General features: G+C 51.6%; 1 protein-coding gene across 2 annotated transcripts in view; it reads right to left on the minus strand.

The window, feature by feature from the left end:
• The window catches only part of MAP4 (microtubule associated protein 4), a 156,751-nt gene that overhangs the window by 89,107 nt on the left and 42,856 nt on the right, over positions 1-24,788 (minus strand). For both annotated transcript variants that reach the window (XM_069006127.1, XM_069006128.1), the window contains 2 exons: positions 20,589-20,847; positions 12,014-12,079 (listed from right to left, as the gene is read on the minus strand). In XM_069006127.1, coding sequence (XP_068862228.1) covers positions 12,014-12,079; positions 20,589-20,829 — 307 coding nt within the window. In that variant the 5' untranslated portion in view covers positions 20,830-20,847. The remainder of the gene's footprint in view (positions 1-12,013; positions 12,080-20,588; positions 20,848-24,788) is intronic.

The raw sequence follows: 24,788 nt of genomic DNA on the forward strand, positions 1-24,788 counted from the left end.
GGAGCTGGGAAACAGCCATCTAACACAACAAGCCTTGATGTGCACAGGTAAAAACGGACTCCAGAAGAATGAAATGTTGTTTTTCAGTCCTTCAGTCATCTCTGAGGGAACTCCCAACCCTCTGAAAGCCAAGCCACTGCTGAATCCCCAGCAGTTCACGAAGATCAAGGAAAGACAGTGAGTTTGGCCAGAGTCTGGTTTTTCAGGAAGCCAGACCAACCTGAGGGCATGGAAAACACAACTTCACAGAATCACAGAATATCCCGAGTTGGAAGGGGTCATCAAAGGCCAACTCCTGGCCCTGCACAGCTTGAACTTGTCACAGAGAACCACAGGAAATTCTCTTTGAGAAGAGACAGATCAAACTCCTACAGCCCCACAACTCCCTGACAGGAGGGGGCAGCCGGGGGGGTTGGGCTCTGCTCCCAGGGAACAGGGACAGGAGGAGAGGGAATGGCCTCAGGCTGGGCCAGGTTGGACACCAGCAGGAATTTCCCCATGGAAAGGGTGCTCAGGCCTTGGCAGGGGCTGCCCAGGGAGGTTTGGAGTGCCCGTCCCTGGAGGTGTCCAAGGAAGGGCTGGACATGGCACTCAGTGCTAGGGACAAGGTGGGCATTGGGCACAGCTGGGACTCAGTAACCTTGGAGCTCTCTTCCAACCTCAACAACTCCACGATTCAGTCAGATGCAGCGTGCTCTCAGTGAAAGGAAGAAGGTTAAACAGCATCATAAGTTACGTGACAGAACAAAATCAAACATCCCTCCCAGATATTTTTTGGGGGGTGGTGAACTGTGTTTTGCTCATGTCCTGCAGTCTCCTGTCACTTCTGTGCCTTGCCAAGTCACTTCTAATTCCAGAGGTGCCTCCAGCATCAGTTGTCCACAGAAACATCCACAGCCCTAAAGTTCCAGAACTGCTCCCAAGGGAGCTGTTAATCCTGCACCACTTAGCAGGCATTGATTAATGCCAAGAGAAAAAGGGATCCTGCCTGGTCACCTCCAGGAAGGAGCTTCTTTTGCCTTCCACTGCTGCTAAAATCAAGGGACAGGTTTATGGGAAAAGCTTCATCACACAGAAATCGCGATCCCACCTCGACCGGTGCAGCAGGAACGAGCAGCTGCAGGTGAGGAGGGACCAGCTCTGCCATACTGAGGTGAGCCCTTACCCACCAAATGGAAAAGAGAAGCTCTTAGAAAAACCCTCCAACACGGCATTTCCCACCATTTCCAAGGGCAGGGTGAGCCTGGCTTGCGGTGTTATCCCACGGGAGAGGAGACTGTTCCAAAGGGACCAGGCACAGCTCCCTGGGCTGGGAGAGGATGAGATCCTGAGCATCCCTCACACATTATTTCAGTCTTAAAACTCCAGAAAACAGCAAAGCTTTCCTGTTCTGATACTGTTTCAGCAGGAATTCAGGAAGTTTTTATGCCACACTTGCCAAAATCTGGAATGTTTCAGACACACCAACTCCACACAAGGTGTACTTGGTATTTCATGGGTCAGAGCTGGAAATCAGCTGCAGAAATTGTGCCAAAATAGCAGCCCAAAGGGGAGATTGCTGCTGAGAATATCTATAATTTGTATTTCAGGGACCTGCTCATGCAGGACTAAGAGAGCTGAATTTGTTCAGACCCTTTCCAGGGAGAGCAGTTCTGTGGGGTTTAACGAGGAGGCACCACAGCCTCGCTCAGCATTACAGAGTTTCCCTTTGCTCAGCCACTCAAAAGCTGCCCTTGCTCCAAGGTGTAGATTTGCTCTCAGTCCCAACCACCAAAGAGCTCCTCAGCAGCCTCACTGTACCCAATATGTTCCTTAACTATAAAATATTTTCTTTCCAAAACAAGGTCCCAATAATCCAAGATTACCCCGGTACCAACCCACCCCGCAACGAGAACGCTCGATAACAACAGCTGGGGTGCAGCTAGAAAAGATAAAATGCACAATATAATCAGCCTTACCCTATTTGCAGTGATGGGACTGAACTGGAAGAAGATTAAAGAGCTCAGGCCTCCGAGGGAGCCACAGGCAGAGCCAGGATTAGGGAAGTTTCCTGTCCCCAGGTTCAGATTTAGCCCGTGTCACACGACCTCTCAAAGCCACTCTGCCATCCCAGCACACGACTCTTCCCGAAGGTTTTGTAAGCAGGATAAACCCCCACTAAATCCGTTCTTACAAGCAGAACCCCAGGTTTAGAAGAGGAATAAAAGGTGGGGAAGGAAAGTTGAAAAGGGAGAGCCCAGCCTGGAGCAGCATTCCAGGCACAACCCCACCTTGCCGAGGGTCCTGCTGCGGAGCGGTTCCGATGGAGCTCCCGCTGGGAATGGGATCCAGCAGCTCCCAAACCCTCCTCCCCACCCCTGCAGATGGGAGATGACTGAACCACTGCAGAGTTCATTCCCTGCTGCTTTGTGCTGTCAGCCCAGGAGCTGATCCCTGGAGCTTGGCCCTCCAAGGCAAATATTTACTCAAGTGATCAGAGTGTCAGAGATTAACTCCTATTGTGAAGCCAAACAATGAACCCCACCTAGCAAAAAGGTGATGATAAAGTGTTTAGGTTAAGCTTAATTTTTTGTGTCTTTTACAGTGCTGCTGTTTATTTTCCTTTGGCAAGCCTCTCATTGAAATTCCCTACGTTTAATCTGAAGGATCACTGCAAAGACTCAGCATAGCTACTGGAATAAGCAAGGGAATAAACATGATGTTGTTTTAAGCACTGAAGAAGGGGGGGAAAAAAATATCTTTTTAAGCTGCAGTTAAGTTCCAGAGACACAAATTAAAGGCAAATTGGGTAATGTAAGTGCAGGATAACAGCAGGGCTCTGGGTGACGAGCGGGGAGGGTCAGTTAGTCCCGCTTGTCTGCAGCACTCAGACTCTGTCACTCTTCCTCCTGCCTCAAAACCTCCTGAGAACACCCGGAGTTTAAAAAGGCTGCCTCATTATGTGCCCAGAAACATTGCAGTTCTGCAGAAGCACAGTTCTGAGAAATGACAGGTTGATTTTGTGTAAAGGCTGACGAGCTCAAAGGCTGGGCACAGAAAAGGGTTCACATTTTCCAGGAGGTCTCAGCCTGCACAGTTCTGCAGCACCTCCCCAAAGCAGGAGGTTTAAGTGCACTAACAACATATTAAATCCAAGGTACAAGCTCCAAAGTTCATGGCTTGAATATTTTAAGTCCCAGCTACTTTCTCAGGAAATTCAAGCCTTGGAGGACCCCATTAATTCACCCAGCTGTCAGATCCTTGCTAGAACAACTCCTGAGCACGCTGCAAAACAGAAAGGGTTTGTATTCCCAGTTTTTAAACCTCACTAAGCCTCCCTGCTAAGCTTTTAATAGACTTCTCGACATATGTATGACTTCATTATAATCCTTTTAATTTCCTATTCAGTGAGCCAAGCCAGGGACATCCCACTTCTGAAGCGAAGTCTGAAACAAAAAAGTGAAAAGCCAAGCAGCAGGTTGGTGGGGAAGCACCATCCGAGAGAGACACAGCACGAAAACAGCATTTTGCATGCAGAAAAGGTCCCTGCTTTTCCCTGTAGGCATCAGAGGAGTTCCCAGTGCACTCCCAGAGCTGGGCAGTTCCAGCTCTCACTGTCCATCCTGCCGGGCAGCCCTGTGGGACCCACGGTGACACCGGGACAGCGCAGTGCCAGCTTCCTGAAAAAACTGCATCCTACCTCCTAGCTTCTCCATCCCTCATCCCAGAGCTCTGTTTCCCCACACCACAACACCACCAAGATCACAGAATTCCAGGATGGTTTGGGTTGGAAAGAATGTTAAGGATCCACCCCTGCCATGGGCGAGGACACCTCCCACTATCCCAGGTGCTGCAAGCCCTGTCCAACCCGGCCATCCAAACTTCCCATTCCATCCTGAGCCTGGCAGGAGCTGCAGGGCAGTCCCGTTGTCCCCGGGGACACGGAGAATTCCCTGCAGTGGGGCTGCCACACTCGCTTTCCTCCAGCAGCAGCTCCTTACACAACAGCCTAAGCTGCTCTGACACAAACAGGACTCGGGCCCAGCAGAAAAGCTCCCTGAGTGTGTCCTTCACCATATGGGAAGGCAGCAGAGAGAGTTCACGGCACAGCAGGAGGAACTTTGGGATGGCACTAGTGCTCCCAGCCAGCCAGCCCAGGGCTCAGCTGGTTCACACTGCCTCTCCCTCAGGTAGCAGGAACGAGGAATCAGGAATTAATGGAATGGGTTGGGTGGGAAGAGACCTGAAGGATCACCCAGTGTCACCCCCTGCCATGGGCAGGGACTCCTCCCACCATCCCAGAGTGTTCCAACCCCCATCCAGCCTGGCCTTGGGCACTGCCAGAGATCCAGGGGCAGCCACAGCTGCTCTGGGGACCCTGTCTGTTACATTCCCAGTGTTTATCAGCACTTCAACACCTGGGAAGTTTCTTTACACTCTTTGAACAGCTCAGGAGCTGAGATTGTGCAGCTGCTGAGCTGTAGGAAGCCACAAATTCCTCATCTGAAAGAGCACGAGGACCTGCAGAAAAAAACCCTCATCCCCCACTCACCCTCCAGGAGATGAGGAAGCTCCACATTCCCTGGAAGGGAGGGGGTCTCTGTCCCCCCCAGGGTCCTCACTGGGGCCAAGGACAGAGACCCCCTGGCTGTCACATCACCTTCCCCATCCACCTTCCCCCAAAAACAACCACCCCAAAACTCAGGGAGACACACCCTGAATCTGAGTCACGGAGGAACTCGGCAAAGCTGCTGAATTATTCACTTGGCTGCTGTTTTTAGACTGGAGCCACGGGAAACGTGAACTCCCCGGTGAGCACGGCTGGATGCTGCCCCATCTGAGGAGCCTAAAAAGCTCTGCCTGAAGCCCAGGAAGGATAAAAGCCTCTGTAAATAAAAACTTGCACCAAGAGGGAAACACATAGGCAGGTGAAAGAGGAAAGCTGGCAGAAAAGCTTTAATTAGAAGAGCACACCTCTAAGTGTCCCATTTACAAACTGCTACACAGAATATACAGATTTTGGGATGGTTTTGTTGGGATTTTTGATGTTTTTCTCCCCCAAATCCTTCTCCTCAGGGCTGCTCTCCATCTGTTCATCCCCAGCCTGTTTGTGCTTGGGATTGTCCCATCTCAGGTGCAGGACCTTGCCCTTGGCCTTGTTGAACCTCCTGAGGTTGGCACAGTCCCACCTCTCCAGCCTGGCCAGGCCCCTGTGGATGCCCCATCCCTGCCCTGGGGCGTGGGACAGCACCCAGAGCTCGGTGTCACCAGCAAACTGCCCAGGGTGCCCCAGTGCCACTGCCCCTGTCCCTGACAGTGAAGCTGGACAGTGCTGGTCCCACCCCTGACCCTGAGCACCCCACTGGTCACCAGTCTGCACTCGGACATCCAGCCAGTGACCACGACTCTGAGTGTGACCATCCAGCCCCTTCCTTATCCACCAAGTGCTCCATCCAGAAAATCCCTGTCTCTCCAGTTTGGAGATGAGGATGTCATGTGGGACAGAGTCAAACACTTTGCCCAACATCCTTGTCCTTGAGGGACAGGTTTTCCAGCCGCTGTCCAGGCAGCAAAGGATTCCAACTCCAGCCATTTCCCCCTTCCAGCGCTGCCACCGGAGCAGCTGCTCCAGCACACTCCCTGCAGGAATCAGCCCTGCACAGGCAGCAGGATCCCAGAGATTCTCAGCACAGAACAACTCGGGAGGGGTTAGTTTGAGACGTTTATTAGGGAGATTTATTCCACAGCAGTTACAGCTTCACATCGTACAGAGCATTGGAATTGATAATTCAGCATCAGGAGTGACAACAGACAGGCGTGGAAGCACAGGGATGTTAGAGCACAGTAAAGGCACAGCATCAGCTCCAAGGGCTGGAGGAAAGGGTGGGTAACAGGAAACCTGAGCAGAGCAACACTCCTGGTGGCTCCCTGCTCATGGGACTGCACAGGGACACACACACCCTGCACTGAGCTCTCAGCGGGACACATGGATGTTTTCCAGGAGGGACAGAAGAACCAACACTCTGCACAGACCCCCCCATTCCCTACATCCCCCTGGATCCACCCCAGGACAGGCACCTCCCGCTCCCACCCCGGCACATCCCAGAGCTCGGGATCAGTCCTGTAGGAACAACAACCTCAGCCCCACAAAAAACCAGCTCCCCCTCTGCCTACAGCTCACCTTCACACCAGTGCAGCCATGGCACTTCAAATAAACAGGGACACAGACATGGGGTGACAATATGGGCGTGCAATGGGATGAGTGATCCATGTTTGCAGCACACTGGGGCTGGAGGGGCTGGCCCTGCTCTGCCCGAGGCTCTGCTGAGCCCATCCAGCCCCATCCCACTGACTGCAGCTCTCAGGATGGGCAGCTGTTCCTAAACTCCTCTGCCCACCTCACTTTGGCTACAAGTCCCTCTAGCCTGACTTCAAAGCATTGTTGCATTTCAGTATAAAATAAAATAAAGCATCTGTGGGAGTGGGCAAAGTCTCATATTCGGGTAACCTGAAACCTTCTAGAATTCAATCTGAAAACACCACTCAGTCCTATATTAATTATTCTCTATTTCTAGGGCACAAGAGTTAAGCCCACTTAAGGCAAAAGGTGAGAAAGAACAATTGAGGAGCCAAGCCAAAGTGATGCTGCCTTGCTTCAAAATCACATTATTAAAAAAATAGCTAGGAAAAGGTCTTGGAAAAGAAAGCCAAGAATGCAAGAATCTCCTTTTATGGCCACAGACACCAAAAACCCAAAGGAAAGCACAACATGAATGATTCACAGGCTGGACTCGATCTCAGAGGTCCTTCCCAGCCTGAATGATGCTGTGCCTTGCACGGGGGCTCAGCCAGGCTGGCACATGGCACTGGGAAGGGAGAGCCCAGCCTGGGGAGCTGGGAGCCTCCAGGAGACGGAGTTTTCCCAGAAACAACCACCATGGACCCGGGATTTGGGAGAAGCCACCAGGATAACTTGCTGGGAACTGGCACCACAAGGACGTCAGCTCCTAAGGAGGCCTCAGGCGGGGCACAGAGGGGTAAAACTGGCACCAAACCGGGCGAGAGAAGCGCCAGGCCCTGCTGCACATCAGTGCCCAGGCCGTGACTCAGCGCTGGCACCGCCACCCCGCGTGGGGAGCATGCGAGGCCTCGCTTGGGAATAAAGAACAAAGCAAGGCTGGATGGGTCTGTCTGAGGGAGATGCCCAAAGCAGCCCCTCTGGTGGCATTCCAGGTGGGATACGCCTCCCATCAGTGCTGAGTGCAGCAGGGCCCTGGCAGTGGGTACCAGGGCTGGGCAGCTGCCACCTACTCCCCTCACAACAAGGAAATCCCATTTTTAGGCAAGTGAAGGTCTCAGTAGGTCTGTTTTGGGCAGTTCAACCTCAGACCGGATTTGGGTTTAACTAAATCCTTTCCATCAGGTGCTGCAGGCCAAGTACCCTGAGCTACACAACACAATTCTCCTCACCCAGAACATCCCCTCATCTCCCAAAGCCCAGGCTGAGCCTGTCTCAGGTAAAATACTGCATTGTCTCTCTAATTATTTCCTCCCTTCACGTTTTGTTCCGTCCGTTGATGGAGAAATGAGCACGTTTGCCTTTGGAAAGCTCTGCACTTCTGGGGAGCCAGCGGGACTCCCACCAGACATGCCCCTGCAGCTGTTTTAGGCTAAAACAGGCCTGGCCCTTCTGGTGTTGCTGGAAATTGTCAGGATTATTTCAGTACAGTTTCACAACTCAGTCCTTTTGCTTGCCTCAGTTTTAGCAAGGACAGATTATTTCTCATGGCAGGGAAAGTTCCATCCAAGGCTGTCATTCCCCAAAGGAAGCCAGAGGTGCAAAGTTAAAAAAAGGCAATCTCCTTTCTTACTTCCAAGGTTTTTGGGAAGGAGTATGACAGCAAAGCCACTCCTAAGGCTTCGGGTTAGGAATTTTGGAATTTGGGGCTGGCTGTTTTCCTTCACACTCCCAGTTATGGCAAGTGCTTGGACCCCAAAATCCACCCCTCAGACACCAGAGATGATCCACCTGTACCTCAGAAACCCTGCTTTTCCTTAATCTGTTTCTCAAGTCTACAAAGTGCTGAAATTATCTGAACCCACCCATTTGGAAGAAAAGAGCATTATTACAGATCAGAACCTCACGTGAGAGGCTTTCAAAGCAGCAAGGATCAAGGCAGGTACTCTAAAAGGCTGTGGTGAGCATGGGGAGAAGGGGAAGGGAGCTGCAGTCATGGTGGACCCATCCACTATGGAAGCACAACTGGAAATTTCAAACCTTCTCTTACTGAGCACCATGAAAACGGAGAGAAATTAAATTTAAAGGTGATCAAACAGAAAATGGAGCTGTGGTCGTGATTCCAAACCAGTGGCACAGTGCAGTTCAGAACCAGGGTGCACTTTTGTGCTTACACAGAGAGAGGAAGGTTTCAACAAGCACTGCAGAGCACAGGGAGGAGGAGCAGGATGGAGCCACCTTTGGCTTCTTCTACAGCCAAGTCCAAGGAGGTAAAGCAAGAGCTCTGTAAAATGCTGCAGATTTTAGAAGTGTAATGGCAGGTAGAAAAGGACACTGGTCTCGTGTCAGTGGCAGCCCCAGTGTTAGGAGACAGTCTAGGCTTCTAGGAGGAGAAAATAGAAGAGAGGAAAAGAAGTAGGAGAGGGAAAGGGGATGGGGAAGGGGGCAAGAGAGCGCAAGTCATTAGTAAACATCACCATCGAGGCAGCACTGCACAACAAGCAACACTCCATTAGTGCAGCCAGGAGATTTGCCACAAGCCAGGTCACAGACACACACAGGAGCTCTGCTTTAGGAGTGTCTGCAGATCTGTCACCAGTCACCACGGGCAGCCACGTGCCACAGCGGGCTGGGCCACGTCACTGTCGGTGACAGGCACAGGGGAGCAGCACCTCAGGATGCAGCTCACAAGCACAATTTGCACTGAAAACAAAGTATTTCTGTGACCCAGTGTTGGGTGACAGAATTCCCAGCAGGCTGGCTGGAGGGAAAGCCCAGCTAGGGGAAGTATGAGCACCAGCAGGGATACATCCCCAGGGAACTTCTCGCCTGCCAGCAAGAGCATGAACAGCATCTTGGGCAAGAGGCATCCAGATCAAACCATGTGATCATCCTTGATGGACTTCTTTCCAGAAATTTGGTTGGGTTTCATTTTTAAATATATATATTTCCTTTGAACTCTAGGCAAATATCCTGCAATAAGGAGTTGCAAACTGAAAATTACGCATGTATTTTTGGTTTTAAACCCACTGCTGGTTTGACTAAGCCCTCCCTAACCTTGGCCTCATGGAGGTGAGCAGTGAGTTGCCTCCCCAGCATCTCCTCCCAGCAGGGACTGCAAAGCACCACTGAATTCCCTGTTCCCCCGCTGGCTCACGGAGCTGCACCGGCTGTGCATCCCCAGGAACGCTGCTCCAGCCGCTCCATTTATCCTTTTAAGGAAGAACAGGATTAGCAGCGAGCCTTCCAGGGGATGTGCCAAGCACCCGAAGCCAGAGCTCCCCTCTGCAGCTCTCCAGCTCCCAAAAACAAACCCCACAGGGCCAGGCAGCAGCGGCCACGTCGGGCTCAGCGCTGCCAAGGACTGAGCCCCTCGCAGGAGCTGCCGGGGTCTCCCTGCCCGAAATCCTGGCCTAAACACAGCCCTGCAGCAGCACTTTGAACACAGCCCTGCCAGAATGACAATAACCCAACAATTGATGGGGGGCTCATCCCCAAGCTGGAGAGGTTTGGGTCGCTGCCATCTGCTGCACTGAGGGTGTCTGGGAGCGGGCACCGCTGCACAGGCTGCCAAGGAGTGCCAGGAGCTCAGGCCTGACTAATCCTGACCTCTGCAGACACACCCCACACGGCTGCAGATAATGCTGCATGTAATAAAACAAGATCAGTCATCACCTTGTTTTATCTGATGAGTGAAGAAAACCATTCAGCAGCGCTTCCTGTGCTCCAGCCCGGAGAGATCCACATTTGGATTTGCAAACAGCTGAACTACCCCTTTTCCTTGGAGTCTGCTTCAGAATCACCTTAAACCCAACTCTGCTTTTTAAAGCTCTCTCTGTAGCTTTTAACACTGGTTTTTGTAGTACAGAGCTGGTTTGCTTGAGCATCACCTTCCTCAGTCCTCTCTTGGCTGCTCTGTTTCTCTGCACTGGGCTCACATTCCACATCCCTAAGAACCATTTCAGCTTTCAGACACAGGGAAGGGATCCTGCTGAAAACAAATACCCCAAAACTGGAGGTGGTTTGGAGCCAGAGATCCGGGCTTTAGGCAGCAGCACCTCTTACATGTGGAACCAGGCACTGCTCAAGGACATCCCCTGGTCCAGGTGCTCCCACAGTTCTGAAACCTCTCCAGTGCCTGATGGAAATTCAGCATTTCTCCCTTCTCTCCCATGGAGAACCAGGGATACTGCAAGTATTCCACAAAGAAGGGGGTAGGGGAAAGAGGCCATGAAGGAGCTGTGCCATATAAATCTTCTGTTACTCTGGCAAACCTAATTAACTTGATGGCCACGGCTCCTCATCCTGACACACTGCTCTGCCACTTTGATGTCACTTTTAGACAGATTTGAACAAGAGAAAAAAAATCAACTCTACCTCACAAAGAGGGAACGTATTAATAAATTAAAAAGCCCCAGACACATAAAAGTATCTTTGATCAAAGTTGTTAACATTTAGTGTGAAGAGTTAAACCTCCACAAAGCAAGAGTGAAGCAAATAACAAAGACTTTTTAAAACACAAGCAAGAAGTTCAATACAAAAATCCAGATGCCTTTAATTATTCAGACCATAAATCTGACTGTATTTCTATCTCCTTTAGTTATAAGTATTAAAAAAGAGGGAGGAAATATCCTTAGGAAGATTCAGAAGTGTTCTTAGTTTATACTAAATTAGAAAAGATGCACAACTTCCTTTTGACCGGATTTCCAACGGCAAATGAAGCACAAAGATCAATTTTTCTATTCCCATCCTCACCAAGAACATGAAACTCACTCACTCTCTAAACTAAACTCTAAAATCCTAAAGAGAATTATAGCAAAGAGGTGTTTTAATTCATCCCCATCTCCCAAATGTTCATCATTATTCCCTGAACTGGTTTTTAACTTGGGGCTACACCTACGGATTAGGAGGGATGATAACCCTGGGGGCATCCAGACAACCTTAGCAATGATCTGGAGCTGGAGATCATCACATGGGAGACCAAATAAAGAGTTCTTACCCATGAGAACTGACTCTGGAATACTCCATCCTCAAGAAAAGAGAGGTCCCACAGCCGAAGTCCTCCCGACAAAAGGGAACAGATGGGCTGGAATTTGGTAGGAACCCCAGTTCCCTGTCAGAAAGCCTCAAGGGGAAGGGAAGCAGCGTTCACCTTCAGCTGGGACTAAGAGAACACCAACCTCAGCACTTCAGCCTGATTAGAAAGGTCAGTTCTTTTCCAGGTTCTGCACAAGTCTGAAACATTGATCCAGTTCCATCACGAGCTTCTGGCAGTCAGAACTATCCTGATGCTATGGAAAAAGGTTCCAAAGGCTCGATGTCACCTGTGCCACTGCTGGAGCAGGTGTGGGGACATGTCCATGGAAGGGGAGGTTGGGGTGGAAGGACACAGCCGGGTCATGGCAGTGAATAAAAACTGCTCCAAAGGATGGGGGATGTGGGAAAACACCACTGTGGGTCTCAGGGAGCAGGGGAAGTCACAGGACAGGGGACAGTTCACCCGTGGATATTATGGACTCTCTACAAAGCCATTTTTATCAGCTGCCTTCCCAGCACTGACCATGGATAAAGAACAGGACATCTTCAGAACAAGGTTTTATCCAAAGAAGACGTTTAAACTCCGAAAAAAATGAAGCTCTTTTCTGTTGCAAATTCTTTGAAAAGCTCATTAAACCCAACCCCAACCCCCTGGGAGGAGTGAGGACTCCAAAGCAGATGCATTTGGCCCCGGTGCAGCTTTGCTGCTCAGGAACAAACAGGGCAGGCAGGCTGTGCTCCCTGGCACGCAGGACGTACCTGTGCGATGGTCCTGCAGTCCGTGGTCTCCGTTCTCCACCACCATCGGCCCAGAAGCTGAAGAATCTGCAAGAAATCAAAAGGAAGGGTTAATACTGGATGGAATTAATCTTAATCCAGACCTTAAAAACAATACTGTGAAATCGTAGAATCACTGAGGTTGGAAAAGAGCTCCAAGCTTTGAGCAATTCCCACCTTGTAACCCAGGTGGTGATCCTAAAACTAACAAAAGAATGATCACTTCCAGCCTTGAGAGCACACTCACAGAATCCCAGGATACCTGAGGTTGGGAAAGCCCTCTGGGATTATCAAGTCCAGGCTGTGCCTGATCCCCACCTTGTCCCCAGCCCAGAGCACTGAGTGCCACCTCCAGTCATTCCTTGGAGACCTCCAGGGATGGGCACTCCAAACCTCCCCGGGCAGCCCTTGCCAAGGCCTGGCCACCCTTTCCAGGAAGGAATTCCTCCTGAAACACAACATATTGCTAAAACAGGGATCAGGGGAGATTTACAGGAGGGTGGTCAGGGTGGAAGATCACCAATTCCAAAAACCAGCACAGAAGATCCTCATCACTGTAAGGTTTGTCCTTCTCGTTCTGACACTGTCATCTGAAATTTTAACTAGCACCAGGATTTACACACTGAACTTGGGAAACTTGGAAGCACTGGACAAGGCGGAACAGAAACTGCAGGAGGGTCCATTTAGATCAGATAAAAGAAGAAGTTTTTTACAATGAGGGTGGGCAGGCCCTGGCACAGGGTGCCCAGAGCAGCTGTGGCTGCCCCTGGATCCCTGGCAGTGCCCAAGGCCAGGCTGGACATTGGGGCTTGGAGCACCCTGGGACAGTGGGAGGTGTCCCTGCCCATGGCAGGGGTGGCACTGGATGAGCCTTAAGGTTCCTTCCAACCCAAACCAGTCTGGATTCTGTGACTTTATGACCCTGAGCAGTTCTAGTGAAGCAGAACAAGCAGCACCAGCTCTGACAGCAGCTCCTCCCCGGGCCCTCTGTTCTGCTGACAGTGAGGAAATGCTCATTTTATAAATAATAAAAGTCTCTCCCGAAGAGACACACACTCAGTCACCTGGAGCTCTGCTGGCCCTTCCTCAGCCCCGGTTTTATAACAGAGCCACGTTGCCAGGGTCCTTCAGACACAGCACTTCAGGGCTGAATCCAGCCCTCAGCGAAGCAAAAGGAAAAGTCTTTCCAGCTACATCAGTGGCTCATCCTGGTGTTTTACAAGAATTCCACGTGAACTTTCCAGTTTACAGACAAACACACACCTACATCCTCCTGGAGGAGCTGGAGACGCTACAGGGATCCCCGGGCCTGCTCCTCAGCAGTCCCACACACCAGCTCCCACTGCCAGGCTTCACAAGGGCTGGTGTCTGCTGGGACAGGGGAATGGTCTGAAGCAGAAACTGGGGGAGGTCCTGGCAGCCCCGGGATTCTCTGAGCAGGTCAGGCAGGGAGAAATCGGGGTCAGGGTGGTTTATACAACACTGAGTCACAGCTGCCCAAAGGTACACAAGGAGTAACGAGAGGTCTTGCAATGAGATCCCTGAGGAATTCCATGCAGGAGCTGCACAGGCCCTGATGAACCCCCCAGATTACCAGTGAGGGAGCTCAGCCCAGCTGCAGGAGCTACAAGTTTTCTCAAGTCCTATAGAATCATGGACTCTCCTGAGTGGGAAGGAACCCACAAGGATCATCCAGGTCCAACTCCTGGCCCTGCAGAGGACAGCCCCAAGATTCCCTCCACGATCACATCCTGCTTTCATTTCTTTCAGAGCTGCTCCTTACACCTTGCACAGGCAATAGAGCTGCTGGGATGTTTCAGAGCCTGGTCCTGATGTTCTGGACATCAGGAGGAATTCCTTCCTGGAAATGGTGGTCAGGCCTTGCCAGGGGCTGCCCAGGGGGGTTTGGAGTGCCCATCCCTGGAGGTGTCTGGGGAGCACCTGGAGGTGGCACTCAGTGCTCTGGGCTGGGGACAAGGTGGGGATTGGGCACAGGGTGGACTCAATGGGCTGGGAGGGCTTTTCCAGCCTCTGTGACTCTGATGCCACCACCATTATTGATGCATTAAACCAGGACTCGACCACAAAAGTGGCTGAACCTCTCCAAAGGAGCAGAAGGATCAGAAATGCCATGGCTCTCCTTGGGCCCTTCCTGGGAAGGACGGAGAGCAGGTGAAATGGTTCCCGTTACAGTTTTAGCTTTTTGGGAAGACAAGCTTCCAGAAAAATCAGGTCAAATCACACCAATCCCAGCCAGCACGAGTGGTTGTTATTTTTAAGTCTCTGAAGGTCAGTGCCTTTGGAGCAAATCAATCTTAGTTCGGTTTGCTGCAGCCCCAGTGTGGAAGCACCCAGCAACCTGCCCAGGGCCACAGCTGCTCCCCTCATATTCTAAATTGCATAAACCCAAAACCATGTCAAGATGTTGTAACTACCTAATCCTCAGCAGAATCACAAGATAGTATTTGCATCTGGCTTGTGGATCAAAGGATTGTTTTTATATAAACAAATTTAAGGCAGCACTCGCTAAACCGATAATCTGGAGCAAATGGGCAGTGCCAACATAACCCCCTAATCCCAGAGGGACTGGACAGCGTGCAGGGGACACCACCACGGCCAGCACGTCCCCACCACGGCACCTGCAGCCTGCTCTGGCACAGGGATGGCATACCTGAGGGCAGAGAGGGCTCTGGGCAGCGGGCTGGGGTGGGTGGTGGGGAGCAGGAGTGCCCGTGCAGGTTTTATCACACGCTGGGAATCACACGTTGTCAAACGCTGACATTCGAGAGGAAAACGGGACCAAAACCGCTGATGGACAGAGTCTGAACTAGCTGGTGACTCTTAAACAAGGACCCTTATCTCCTTCAGTTCATTCATTTAAATACTCTGCCTCAAAATCACCTGCAGAGCTGCCCCAGCCCCGAGGCCAACAGCACCAGGACCTGGAGCTGCTGCAGAGAGCCCAGAAGAGGCCCCAGAGCTGCTCCAGGGCTGGAGCCCCTCTGCTCTGGAGCCAGGCTGGGACAGCTGGGAATGTTCCCCTGGAGAAGGGAAGGACACAGGGAGAGCTCCGAGCCCCTGGCAGGGCCTAAAGGGGCTCCAGGAGAGCTGGAGAGGGACTGGGGACAAGGCCTGGAGGGACAGGACCCAGGGAATGGCTTCCCAGTGCCAGAGGGCAGGGATGGATGGGAGATTGGGAATTGGGAATTGCTGGCTGGGAGGGTGGGGAGAGGCTGGGCTGGAATTCCCAGAGCAGCTGGGGCTGCTCCTGGATCCCTGGCAGTGCCCAAGACCAGGCTGGATGGGAATTGGAGCAGCCTGGAACAGTGGGAGGTGTCCCTGCCCATGGCAGGGCTGGCACTGGATGGACTTTCCTTCCAACCCAAACCAGTCTGGGATTCTCTGATGTAACAACTGTGGGGCAGGAATGGGGCTGGACAGACTTTGAGAGTGAAAAGTTTAATGTCTCATCTGAGACAAAAATGCAAATATCATCATCTGCTGATTTATCTTCGATCCCTCTGAAACTCTGGGGTACGTGGAACATTCTCCCTCTCCACTTCCATACGTGACAAAGCGTCTAAATTCCCTCTGGCTAAAGCAAATCCTGCTGCAAGAAAGGCACTCATTCCTCGTGTGGGAAGGGAGGGAAAACCAAAAGGAAACGTGGTTCGGGCTCAGGTTTCAGCTCTGGAGCTGCAGGGAGGGAGGGCAGCAGCGTCCAGCAGCGTCCAGCAGCGTCCAGCAGCGTCCGCAGTGCCAGCAGAGCCACCTCGTGGTGACACCTCTGCTCCCAAGGGCCCCAGAGCCGCTGCCGGGACTGATTCAATTAAACCGAGCCCATCCCTCCCGGCTGGGCAGGGTTCCAGTCCTGCAAGCTTTAATCCCATGGGGATGAGGCCCCACAGAGCCACCGCTCGCTGCCCAGCCCCGTGGGGAGGGGAATGCAGGGGAATAAAGCCCGGGGCTCACGGACAGCTTAATAAAGGAAACAAAAGAAAATAACAGAATTGTAGTAATGAAAGAGAGAGGGGAATTGTTTAGCCTGGAGCAAAGGAGGCTCAGGGGGGACCTTGTGGCTCTGCACAAGTCCCTGACAGGAGGGGGCAGCCGGGGGGGTCGGGCTCTGCTCCCAGGGAACAGGGACAGGAGGAGAGGGAACGGCCTCAGGCTGGGCCAGGGCAGGGTCAGGGTGGGTATTGGGAACATTCCTCCTGGAAAGGGCTGTCCAGCCCTGGCACAGCTGCCCAGGGCAGGGGTGGAGTGCCCATTGCTGAGGGATTTAACAGCCCTGTGGATGTGGGGGACATGGTCAGGGGTGGCCTTGGCAGTGCTGGGGGATGGTCGGACTCGATGGACTCAGAGGCCTTTTCCAACCTCAACAAGTCTGTGATTCTATGAATAAAACCCAAGAGGAACCAGTGATGCCCAGTCCCTGGGTCCCCAGGCACTGACCAGTGTCCAGCCCGTCCCCCAGCTGTGACTGGCAGCTCCTGGCCCGCTCTCCCCAGTTTATCCTGGGCATGATGTTCTTTGCTGTGGGATATCCCTCTGGCCAGGTGGGCTCAGCTCTCCTGGCCATGCCCTCACCCTCCTGACACCTGAGCTCCCTGGCTGACCCTGGGAAATCAAAAAGCCCTTGATCCAGAGCAGGCAGGGCTCAGGAACAACCAAACCACCCATGTGGTACCAACACCACTCTCACACCCAAACACAGCACTGTCCCAGCCACCACGGAGAAAATTAACTCCATCCCAGCCCATACCAGGACAATTCCCCCAAAAAAACCTGTATTTAAGGTTAACACTCACCAAGGAGCTTGTGAACAGTGTGGGAATGCAAAACACAGGGACTGAGCATGAGGCCATGTCCCATAGGCACAGACCTGCCCTTTGGTCTGTGTCCACAGTTCCTCACCAGTAACCATCACTGCAGAGACAATACTGGTCCTCACTTCCACTAGAACATTCCCCAGGGGCTCTGCTGCAACTCATCAAACCCCAGTGTTTTCCTTTCCCTTGGAACGTGCTCCCACCCCAAATCCCTTCCTTCGCACCTGCCTACCCATCACACGAGCACCTGAACAGAACTGCAGCCTCCAGGACTTGGCCTGGAAGCTCCAGAGTATCCTGAAAGCCTTGGAAATGCTAAGGAAAGCCAGCTGGGAGCAGGCAGCACACCCCAAGCGATCCCTTGGTGTTATGTAAGGACCACAAGGTCATAAGAGGATTATCCCAGAATTTGCCAAATTGCCATGTCTAGCCAGGTGTGAGGAAGAGTAAACCCCTTTCTCCCTGGTATTTTATAAGTTAACCATTATTAAAGCTTTATTCTAGGGCAGATTTGTAGGTGACCAAATGACTGCTCATCACATGTCCCTCCTCTTCTCCACCCCTCTGTACTCACCCAGCCCCACACTGGGGGCCCAGCTCAACGTTAAACTCACCTAATCTGGCTCCTGGGTTTAGGAAAAAAGTGAAAGAAAACCCTGGAGCAGAGCTGGAGCAGCTAAAGCCTGACAGGATGGAGGATTAAACCTCTTCTGACTGGGGAAAGACAGTCTCAGGAGCACAGACTGTGATGTCAGAACACATTTGTGCCTTTTGAGATAAAGAAATGAACAAGTGGAGGCTGAAAAGCCAGAGCTCTCAGGCTGCTCCTCTCCCTCAGGAAAAGCAGGCTGTTTGGAGCCAGGGACGTGGAACTCTTGCTGCTGCTCCCCAAAAACTTGGTGTTACACTCAGACATGGAACTACAACACCAAAACCCCCTTCGGACCCTGTTCATCTCACCCAGGGCTCGTTTATTCTGGAGCCTCAATAAATACAGCACATTCAGCTTAACCATCATTTTAAACAGTTATAAATATTAAATAAATCTCCTGGAAGAAACAGGTATCCCCAGCACTTCAGGGAAAAACAGGTAAAAGAAATGCAGACATTCCAGGATCAAATCCTAAGCCTGGTCTGTTAAACTGACCCTGCTTAGGCTTCAGTCCTTCCCTGCTGGCACAAGGTGGGAAAGCTGAACAGCTCCACTCAGGGCAACGTCTCCTTTTCTTCACGCAGGGTCTCGTTTGCATCTTGCCAAAGATTCAGATAATGCTCCTGACTGCTCTCCAGCTCTCCCAAAAAAGGGAAAAACCGATCTCCAAAGCAAGAGTAAGAAACTGCATCCCCCCTTGCCAAGTAGGAGGGAAATGAGTTCTGCTCAAGCAGCCCAGTGATGGGGTGTGCAGAGAGGGGAGAGGAGGGGGCTGGAAAAGCCAAGAGATCCCAGAATCCCTGAATTACTGAGGCTGGAAAAGCCCTCCCAGCCCATCGAGTCCACCCTGTGCCCCATCCCCACCTTGTCCCCAGCCCAGAGCACTGAGTGTCACATCCAGGCCTTCCTGGGACACCTCCAGGGATGGGCACTCCAAACCTCCCTGGGCAGCCCCTGCCAATGTTTAACAACCCCTTCCAGGAAGGAATTCCTCCCAAAATTTCACTTCTTCCCCCCCCAGTATTTCTGCCTGAGCTCTGCACACAGGACCCAGCCTTTCTCTCAGAGTTTTAATTACTGAGCAAACCCAAAAGGCCTCGTTACCCCCACTCCAAGATCCCTGAGGTATGTGAAACAATGGGTTGGGATGGCAATGTCCAGGGATACACAGCTGGGAGGACACACTTTAGGGACTTCAAACCAATATTGTGTCATGATTTTAGCACTGAGAAATCCTGGTGCTGAGATGGTTTAGGATCTGCAGCTTCTACAACAAAGGCTTGCTTTAATAAAAGATGCTCAAATCATGTACAAGGTGTTAACAACTCCTTGTGTTTCCCTGCTTCAGCCACTTCTGCAATGCTAAAATATCAACCACCTATAATGAAATAAATAACACACATCTGAACTGCCCAAAGTTCCAAGTTTTCTAATAATCTCTTTGCCCATTCCCATCCTTCCTGCTCATCTGGTACCATGTAATAACTGTGTCAGCATGGAAAATTCCAAGTTACATTTTCTGTACTACAAGGCACCCGATGCAATGCTAAACAAAGCAAATAAATGCCCTAAACAGACCAGAATTCCCCATGCTGTGGTCCTGCAGGTTCTATTTATTCTCAGGAATCAAATCCCACCTTCCTGAACACTGATGAGCAGCAGGATCAAGGCAAAAAAAGAAAACTTCTTCTGAAGGAAGCCACTGGGTTACCAAAGGTTCTCCTCTTCTACCCAGCACAGATCAAGGCCACAAAATAAATAAAATCATCAAGGCACTCCTGGTCCCAGGTGACAATTCCCACTTGGGCAGGGAGGGAACAGCACACAGGCAAAGGGAGCAATAATTGAAATTGCTCACTGGGAAAGAAACCTGTTGGATGACCCCAAATCTTACTCTGCTCCCTCTCACAGAGGAAAGCATCTGTTTAAAACTCTCCTTTTCCTAAGGAATTCTTGATTAAGTTCTTAACACAAATAAATTGGTGAGGTTCCACCTCAAATTGCTGGGGCAGTTCTGGGGTCCCCAGGTCCAGGACAGACATGGAGGGGCTGGAGCGTGTCCAGGGCAGGGAACGGAGCTGGGAAGGGGCTGGAGAATTCCTGAGGGAGCTGGGAAAGGGGCTCAGGCTGGAGCAAAGGAGGCTCAGGGGGGACCTTGTGGCTCTGCACAAGTCCCTGACAGGAGGGGGCAGCCGGGGGGGTCGGGCTCTGCTCCCAGGGAACAGGGACAGGAGGAGAGGGAATGGCCTCAGGCTGGGCCAGGGGAGGCTCAGGTTGGGTATTGGGAGCATTCCTCCTGGAAAGGGTTGTCTGGACCTGGCACAGGCTGCCCAGGGCAGGGGTGGAGTCCCCATTGCTGGAGGGATTTCAAAGCCATTGTGGATGTGGCACTTGGGGACATGGTCAGTGGTGGCCTTGGCAGTGCTGGGGGAGCTGCTGGATCTGATGATCTCAAAGATCTTTTCCAACTTTAATGATTTCATGATTCTAAACATCAGCTGGGCTGGAAAGTGTTCATCACCAGCAGGGACAGCAGCATGTTTTGGTACCCATGCACACAACCAGCACACCCAGGCAGCAAGGAACCCAAGTAAATAAGGCTTTGGGTCAGAAACATGGGATTTAGCTGTCAGACATTTGGGAGTGAAGCTCCCAGGCAGATGATGAAGGTTCCCATCTGCTGACCTCACCAGCAGCAGCTCGTCATCCATCTTCGTTCCTTGGATTTGCCATCCCCCAGAGTGGTGGCTCCTTGCACAGCTCTGCTGGTTTGGGACACTGTTTGTGGAGCATGGCAGCCACAGAATTTGGTCAAAACCAAAACCACCCAACCCAAAATACGAATGTAAAGCACAGCCTCTCCTGGGGCCCAGCAGGGAGAGGTTATCTCACAGGCTGAAGGACCGAGGGCAAAAAGCAACAAACAGGGCTTGATCTCAACCCTGGCCTTGGAAATAAACGCTTCAGGCTGAGGCAGCAGCAGAGAAGGCCCTGTCTCAGCAGTGTCACAGGGAGCACAGGCGTTCCCCGATGTTTCAGTGCCAGTTTTTGGCCCGGTGCTTGGGACACTTACGCTCCACGGGAATTCCATCCGCGTGGCCTTTGCCTTTGGGCTCCTGGCTCCCAGGTTTCGCATCGCTGTCGTCATCCAGCAGTGGCACATAGTCTGTCTTATCTACTGTCTCTCCAACCACATCATCGAACTTCTCGGCCTCCAGCGTGGCAATGAAGTCCCTTTTCACCTCCTCCTCGATGTCGTGGGGCGGCTCTGTGAGAGCATCGGCCAGGCTGAGGTTGTGGTCCAGGTCAGCCATGCCTGAGCACCTCGGCACCTGCAACCCGCGCCCAGGGAGACAAAGACACGTTTCATCAGAGGTCTCTTCTGTCACTCACTTTGGTGCTGACCACTGCGTGTCCCCCGTGCCTTCACACCACAAGAAATGTTTGTTTAGTGCTCAGTAATTCCCAGATGTTTCTGAACCCCCCCACCAGAACAGAAATAAACCGGGATCATCTAAAGCGGGTTTAGCTCGTGCACGTTACATTTTGTGGGATCTTTTATCAGAACCTTAAATAAAAAATGTAAAAAATTACTCCCAGCACCTGGCCAGGATAACCATGGTGTGACACTGACTCCTGCCCTGCCCCAGATCTGGAGTTAATTACACCCCTCAGCAGCACAAAGATAAATGACGCAAGAGAATTTAGTGCTGGGCTTGACTCCACCCAGCCTCCCCTATGGAGATTAGGATTTTACATAATCTCTGATGTATACTTCAGTGCTGCTCCTGATCCCTCCCAGAGGGTCCTGCAGCATGGTCATGTCCTCAGCAAACCTTGCTAACCCCAGCAAACGCCCTCCAGCCCTGGGATTTGGGAGGGAAAGCGACGTTTTAATAATGTTTATGTGAAAAAAAATATAGCAAAGTGCAGACATAGGCATTACATCCACAGCTACGAACTAGAAACAGCAGAGAGGTAATCACCAGCTATCCCTCCCTGTGTTCAATTTAATTCCTGGCACCAAACTGAAAATGCACCTGAACTGACTCATCTCCAGCCTTCAGGCTGGCACCACACACACACAGCACCAAGTCTTTACTTTTTCATGTTTCAGCCTTTTCAAGGAATTCTTAGGAACAAGAGCCAACAAAAACTGCTGGAATGTACAGAAAGTCCTTGTCCCCAGTCCCTCTCCAGCTCTCCTGGAGCCCCTTTAGGCCCTGCAAGGGGCTCTGAGCTCTCCCTGGAGCCTTCCCTTCTCCAGGGGAACATTCCCAGCTCTCCCAGCCTGATCCAGAGCAGAGGGGCTCCGGCCTCTCCTTAGGAAAATCAGGAGCTGCTGACACAGAGCTGCAGCCACGGCCCGAGGAACACAAGGGACACTTGTGTGTGCTGGGTCATGAGGGGCAACCCAAGTGGCCACTGTGCAGCAGCCCAGGCTCGCTGCCTTCCATGGGGTGGCAGAACACAGATCCTCTTGTTCCCAAAAAACAAAGGCTCCTACTCCTTGAACTCCAGGAAATTCTGTGTCAGCACTACAGGGCCACCACATACCTACAGGCTCCAGCCTCACATTCCTTAGGAACAATGCTATCCCACTGATAGTGGTGTTTCTGTCCTTCCAGGCAATGGTATATTATGGAAACTAATTCAGTTCAAGCTCCTCTTTTTTTATTCTTTGAACAATAAAAGGTCAGGCTTGCAGGCAGACCACACTTCAGGCAGCAACTGCAGCTCTTGTCGGTTTAGATAAAGGCCCTGAATCACCACTTGGAAATCCAGAGGTGAAAAGTTTGGAGCTCTTCACCCCCTGTGCAGGGTCACAGTTGAATGAATTATGGTTAGTAAAAAAACCTTTCTATACTTAAGTGAAAGAATCCTATCAAAAAGGTTTCTTTCAGAGTTCCTGACTATTTTAAGACAAAACACCACCCAGATGTGCACACAGCTGGCAGCATTACCCTGTGGGAAGCACCAGCCAGGGAAGGCACTTACAGAAGTTTTATCCCTGCCCTGGCCAGTCTCCTCCAAGGAACAAATGGGGCTCAGAAAGAGCCAAGTTTTCAGCCACACCCTCCTTTGCTTTCAGCTCACAAGTGAACTGATGGCTTTAGGTCAGTGAGTCTCAGTGTGGAGCAACGAACATTTAATCATTTTCTTCTGAAAATGTCATTTAGCATCAGAAGAAAAACAGAATTTAAATTTCCCAACAAGCTGCATCATGAGCACAGAGTGCCTGAGGGGGAAAAGGTCCTTAAGTCCATCGAGTCCAACCATCCCCCAGCACTGCCAAGGCCACCCCTGCCCCATGTCCCCAGTGCCACATCCACAATGGCTTCTAAATCCCTCCAGCAATGGGGACTCCACCCCTGCCCTGGGCAGCTGTGCCAGGGCCGGACAGCCCTTCTGGGGAAGGAATGTTCCCAATATCCAACCTGGCCCTCCCCTGGCACAGCTGGAAGCTGTTTCCTCTTGTCCTGTCCCTGTTTCCTGGGAGCAGAGCCCGACATGGAGTCGGCTGCACTCCGTGGAACAGCTGCCATAAAATACATGGCATTTGGGGGCTTCGTGGCACTGACAGTGCTGCTCCTTCAGGCCTACATAGGAACTAGGACACGGAAGTGATCTACTTTCTGGGGAAAAATAATAATGAGGTTATGCAGCCTTATCAGCAGGACACCTCCTTGTCCATATTTAGCTAAATAGGGAATGTAGAAACGATGCATAAAAATAAACCAGGGTAACTAAGAAAAGCCATTTCCAATACAGCACTGGTGTCTCAGACACGCAGGAGCACCTGGCACAAACTGCAGGGATCCCTCCTCAGCCCAGGTGGGCTCCAAGCACAGCCACAACAGCCCTGGGAATTCCTGCCTTTCCATCTCCAGGGTTACAGCAGCCAAACTGCACCAATTCCCAGATTCCCAGGGCTTGTCTGCTAACCAAAGCAAAAGGAAAATGAGGATATTGCAGGGATTGTGCCCAAGGGTAGAAAGCAAATCCCAGAGCATATTCATGTGGTGAGCAGCTTAGAGAGACAGATCCTTCCTACCCCGTTTCCATTCATATGGAAGAGGCTGGCTGGGAAGCATTAAAGAACCCTCAGCAAGATGCACCTTAATCCCCTGCCTCCACAGCTCTGGAAATCAGACATTAACAGAGCACAGGGAAGAGGAATTCTGCCATTAACCTGGGGATGAGAGGGAAAAACTGAGGAGTGACTGAGGCTTCTGAAGGCAGAGGTTTAAAAATGCACTGAAATCCCTTCCTGGAAAGGCTAGGCAGGCACTGGAACTGCCCAGGGAGGTTTGGAGTGCCCATCCCTGGAGGTGCCCAAGGAATTCCTGGCTGTGGCACTCAGAGCTCTGGGCTGGGGACAAGGTGGGCATCGGGCACAGCCTGGACTCCATGGGCTGGGAGGGCTTTTCCAGCCTCAGGGATTCTGAATAATTCTTCAGCAGTGGAAGAGCTGCTGAGATCCTTGGGGCTGTTAAATCAGCAGAGGGAGTGGAGCAGCCACGGGTGACACCAACCTGACTCCAGGTTTGTATCCAGGAAGAGCCTCGGAGGACAGCCCAGCCCTCCCTGGCAACACCAAGGGAGGAGTTTGCTCCCAGGAAAGGTGTGAAGGAGCACGGAACAGCCCTGCCAGTGCCACAGTGACAGCTGCACTACAGACAAGGAGAAGGGGTTTCCTGTAGCTACACATTCCAGGAAATCTTCAAATTATCCCAAAGCAAATCAATCATGTTCCTTTAACTCACACATTATTTTTACACAGGAGGATTGTTTAGATCCCTCCTGTTCCAGGCACAGCTGATCTGTTACACTCAGGGTTTGCCCCATCTGTTCTTCTCCACACTCAGAATCTCTGTGTACTCAGTGAGTAACCTGGTTGTGGGGATAAATAAAATCCATCTCTCAGCTAATCTGCAAGATTCAGCAGGGTTATTTCAATCCCTCACCACATCACAGACCCCGATCCTGGTGTCTTGCTCCAAAGAGTTCCAACTATTCACTGGTTTTTAGTCAAGGCTGCCCCATCCCTGGCAGTGTCCCAGAATGGTTTGGGTTGGAAGGACCTTAAAGCCCATCCAGTGCCACCCCTGCCATGGCAGGGACACCTTCCACTATCCCAGGCTGCTCCAAGCCCCATCCAACCTGGCCTTGGACACTTCCATGGATCCAGGGGCATCAACAACTTCACAGGGTGTCAAGAACTTCTCTTCAGCAACTTCCTTGCCCAGGTTTTACTTTAAGTGAGCCCCTG

The sequence above is a fragment of the Aphelocoma coerulescens genome, chromosome 2 (genome assembly GCF_041296385.1).
Source record: "Aphelocoma coerulescens isolate FSJ_1873_10779 chromosome 2, UR_Acoe_1.0, whole genome shotgun sequence".
Classification (NCBI taxonomy): Eukaryota; Metazoa; Chordata; class Aves; order Passeriformes; family Corvidae; genus Aphelocoma; species Aphelocoma coerulescens.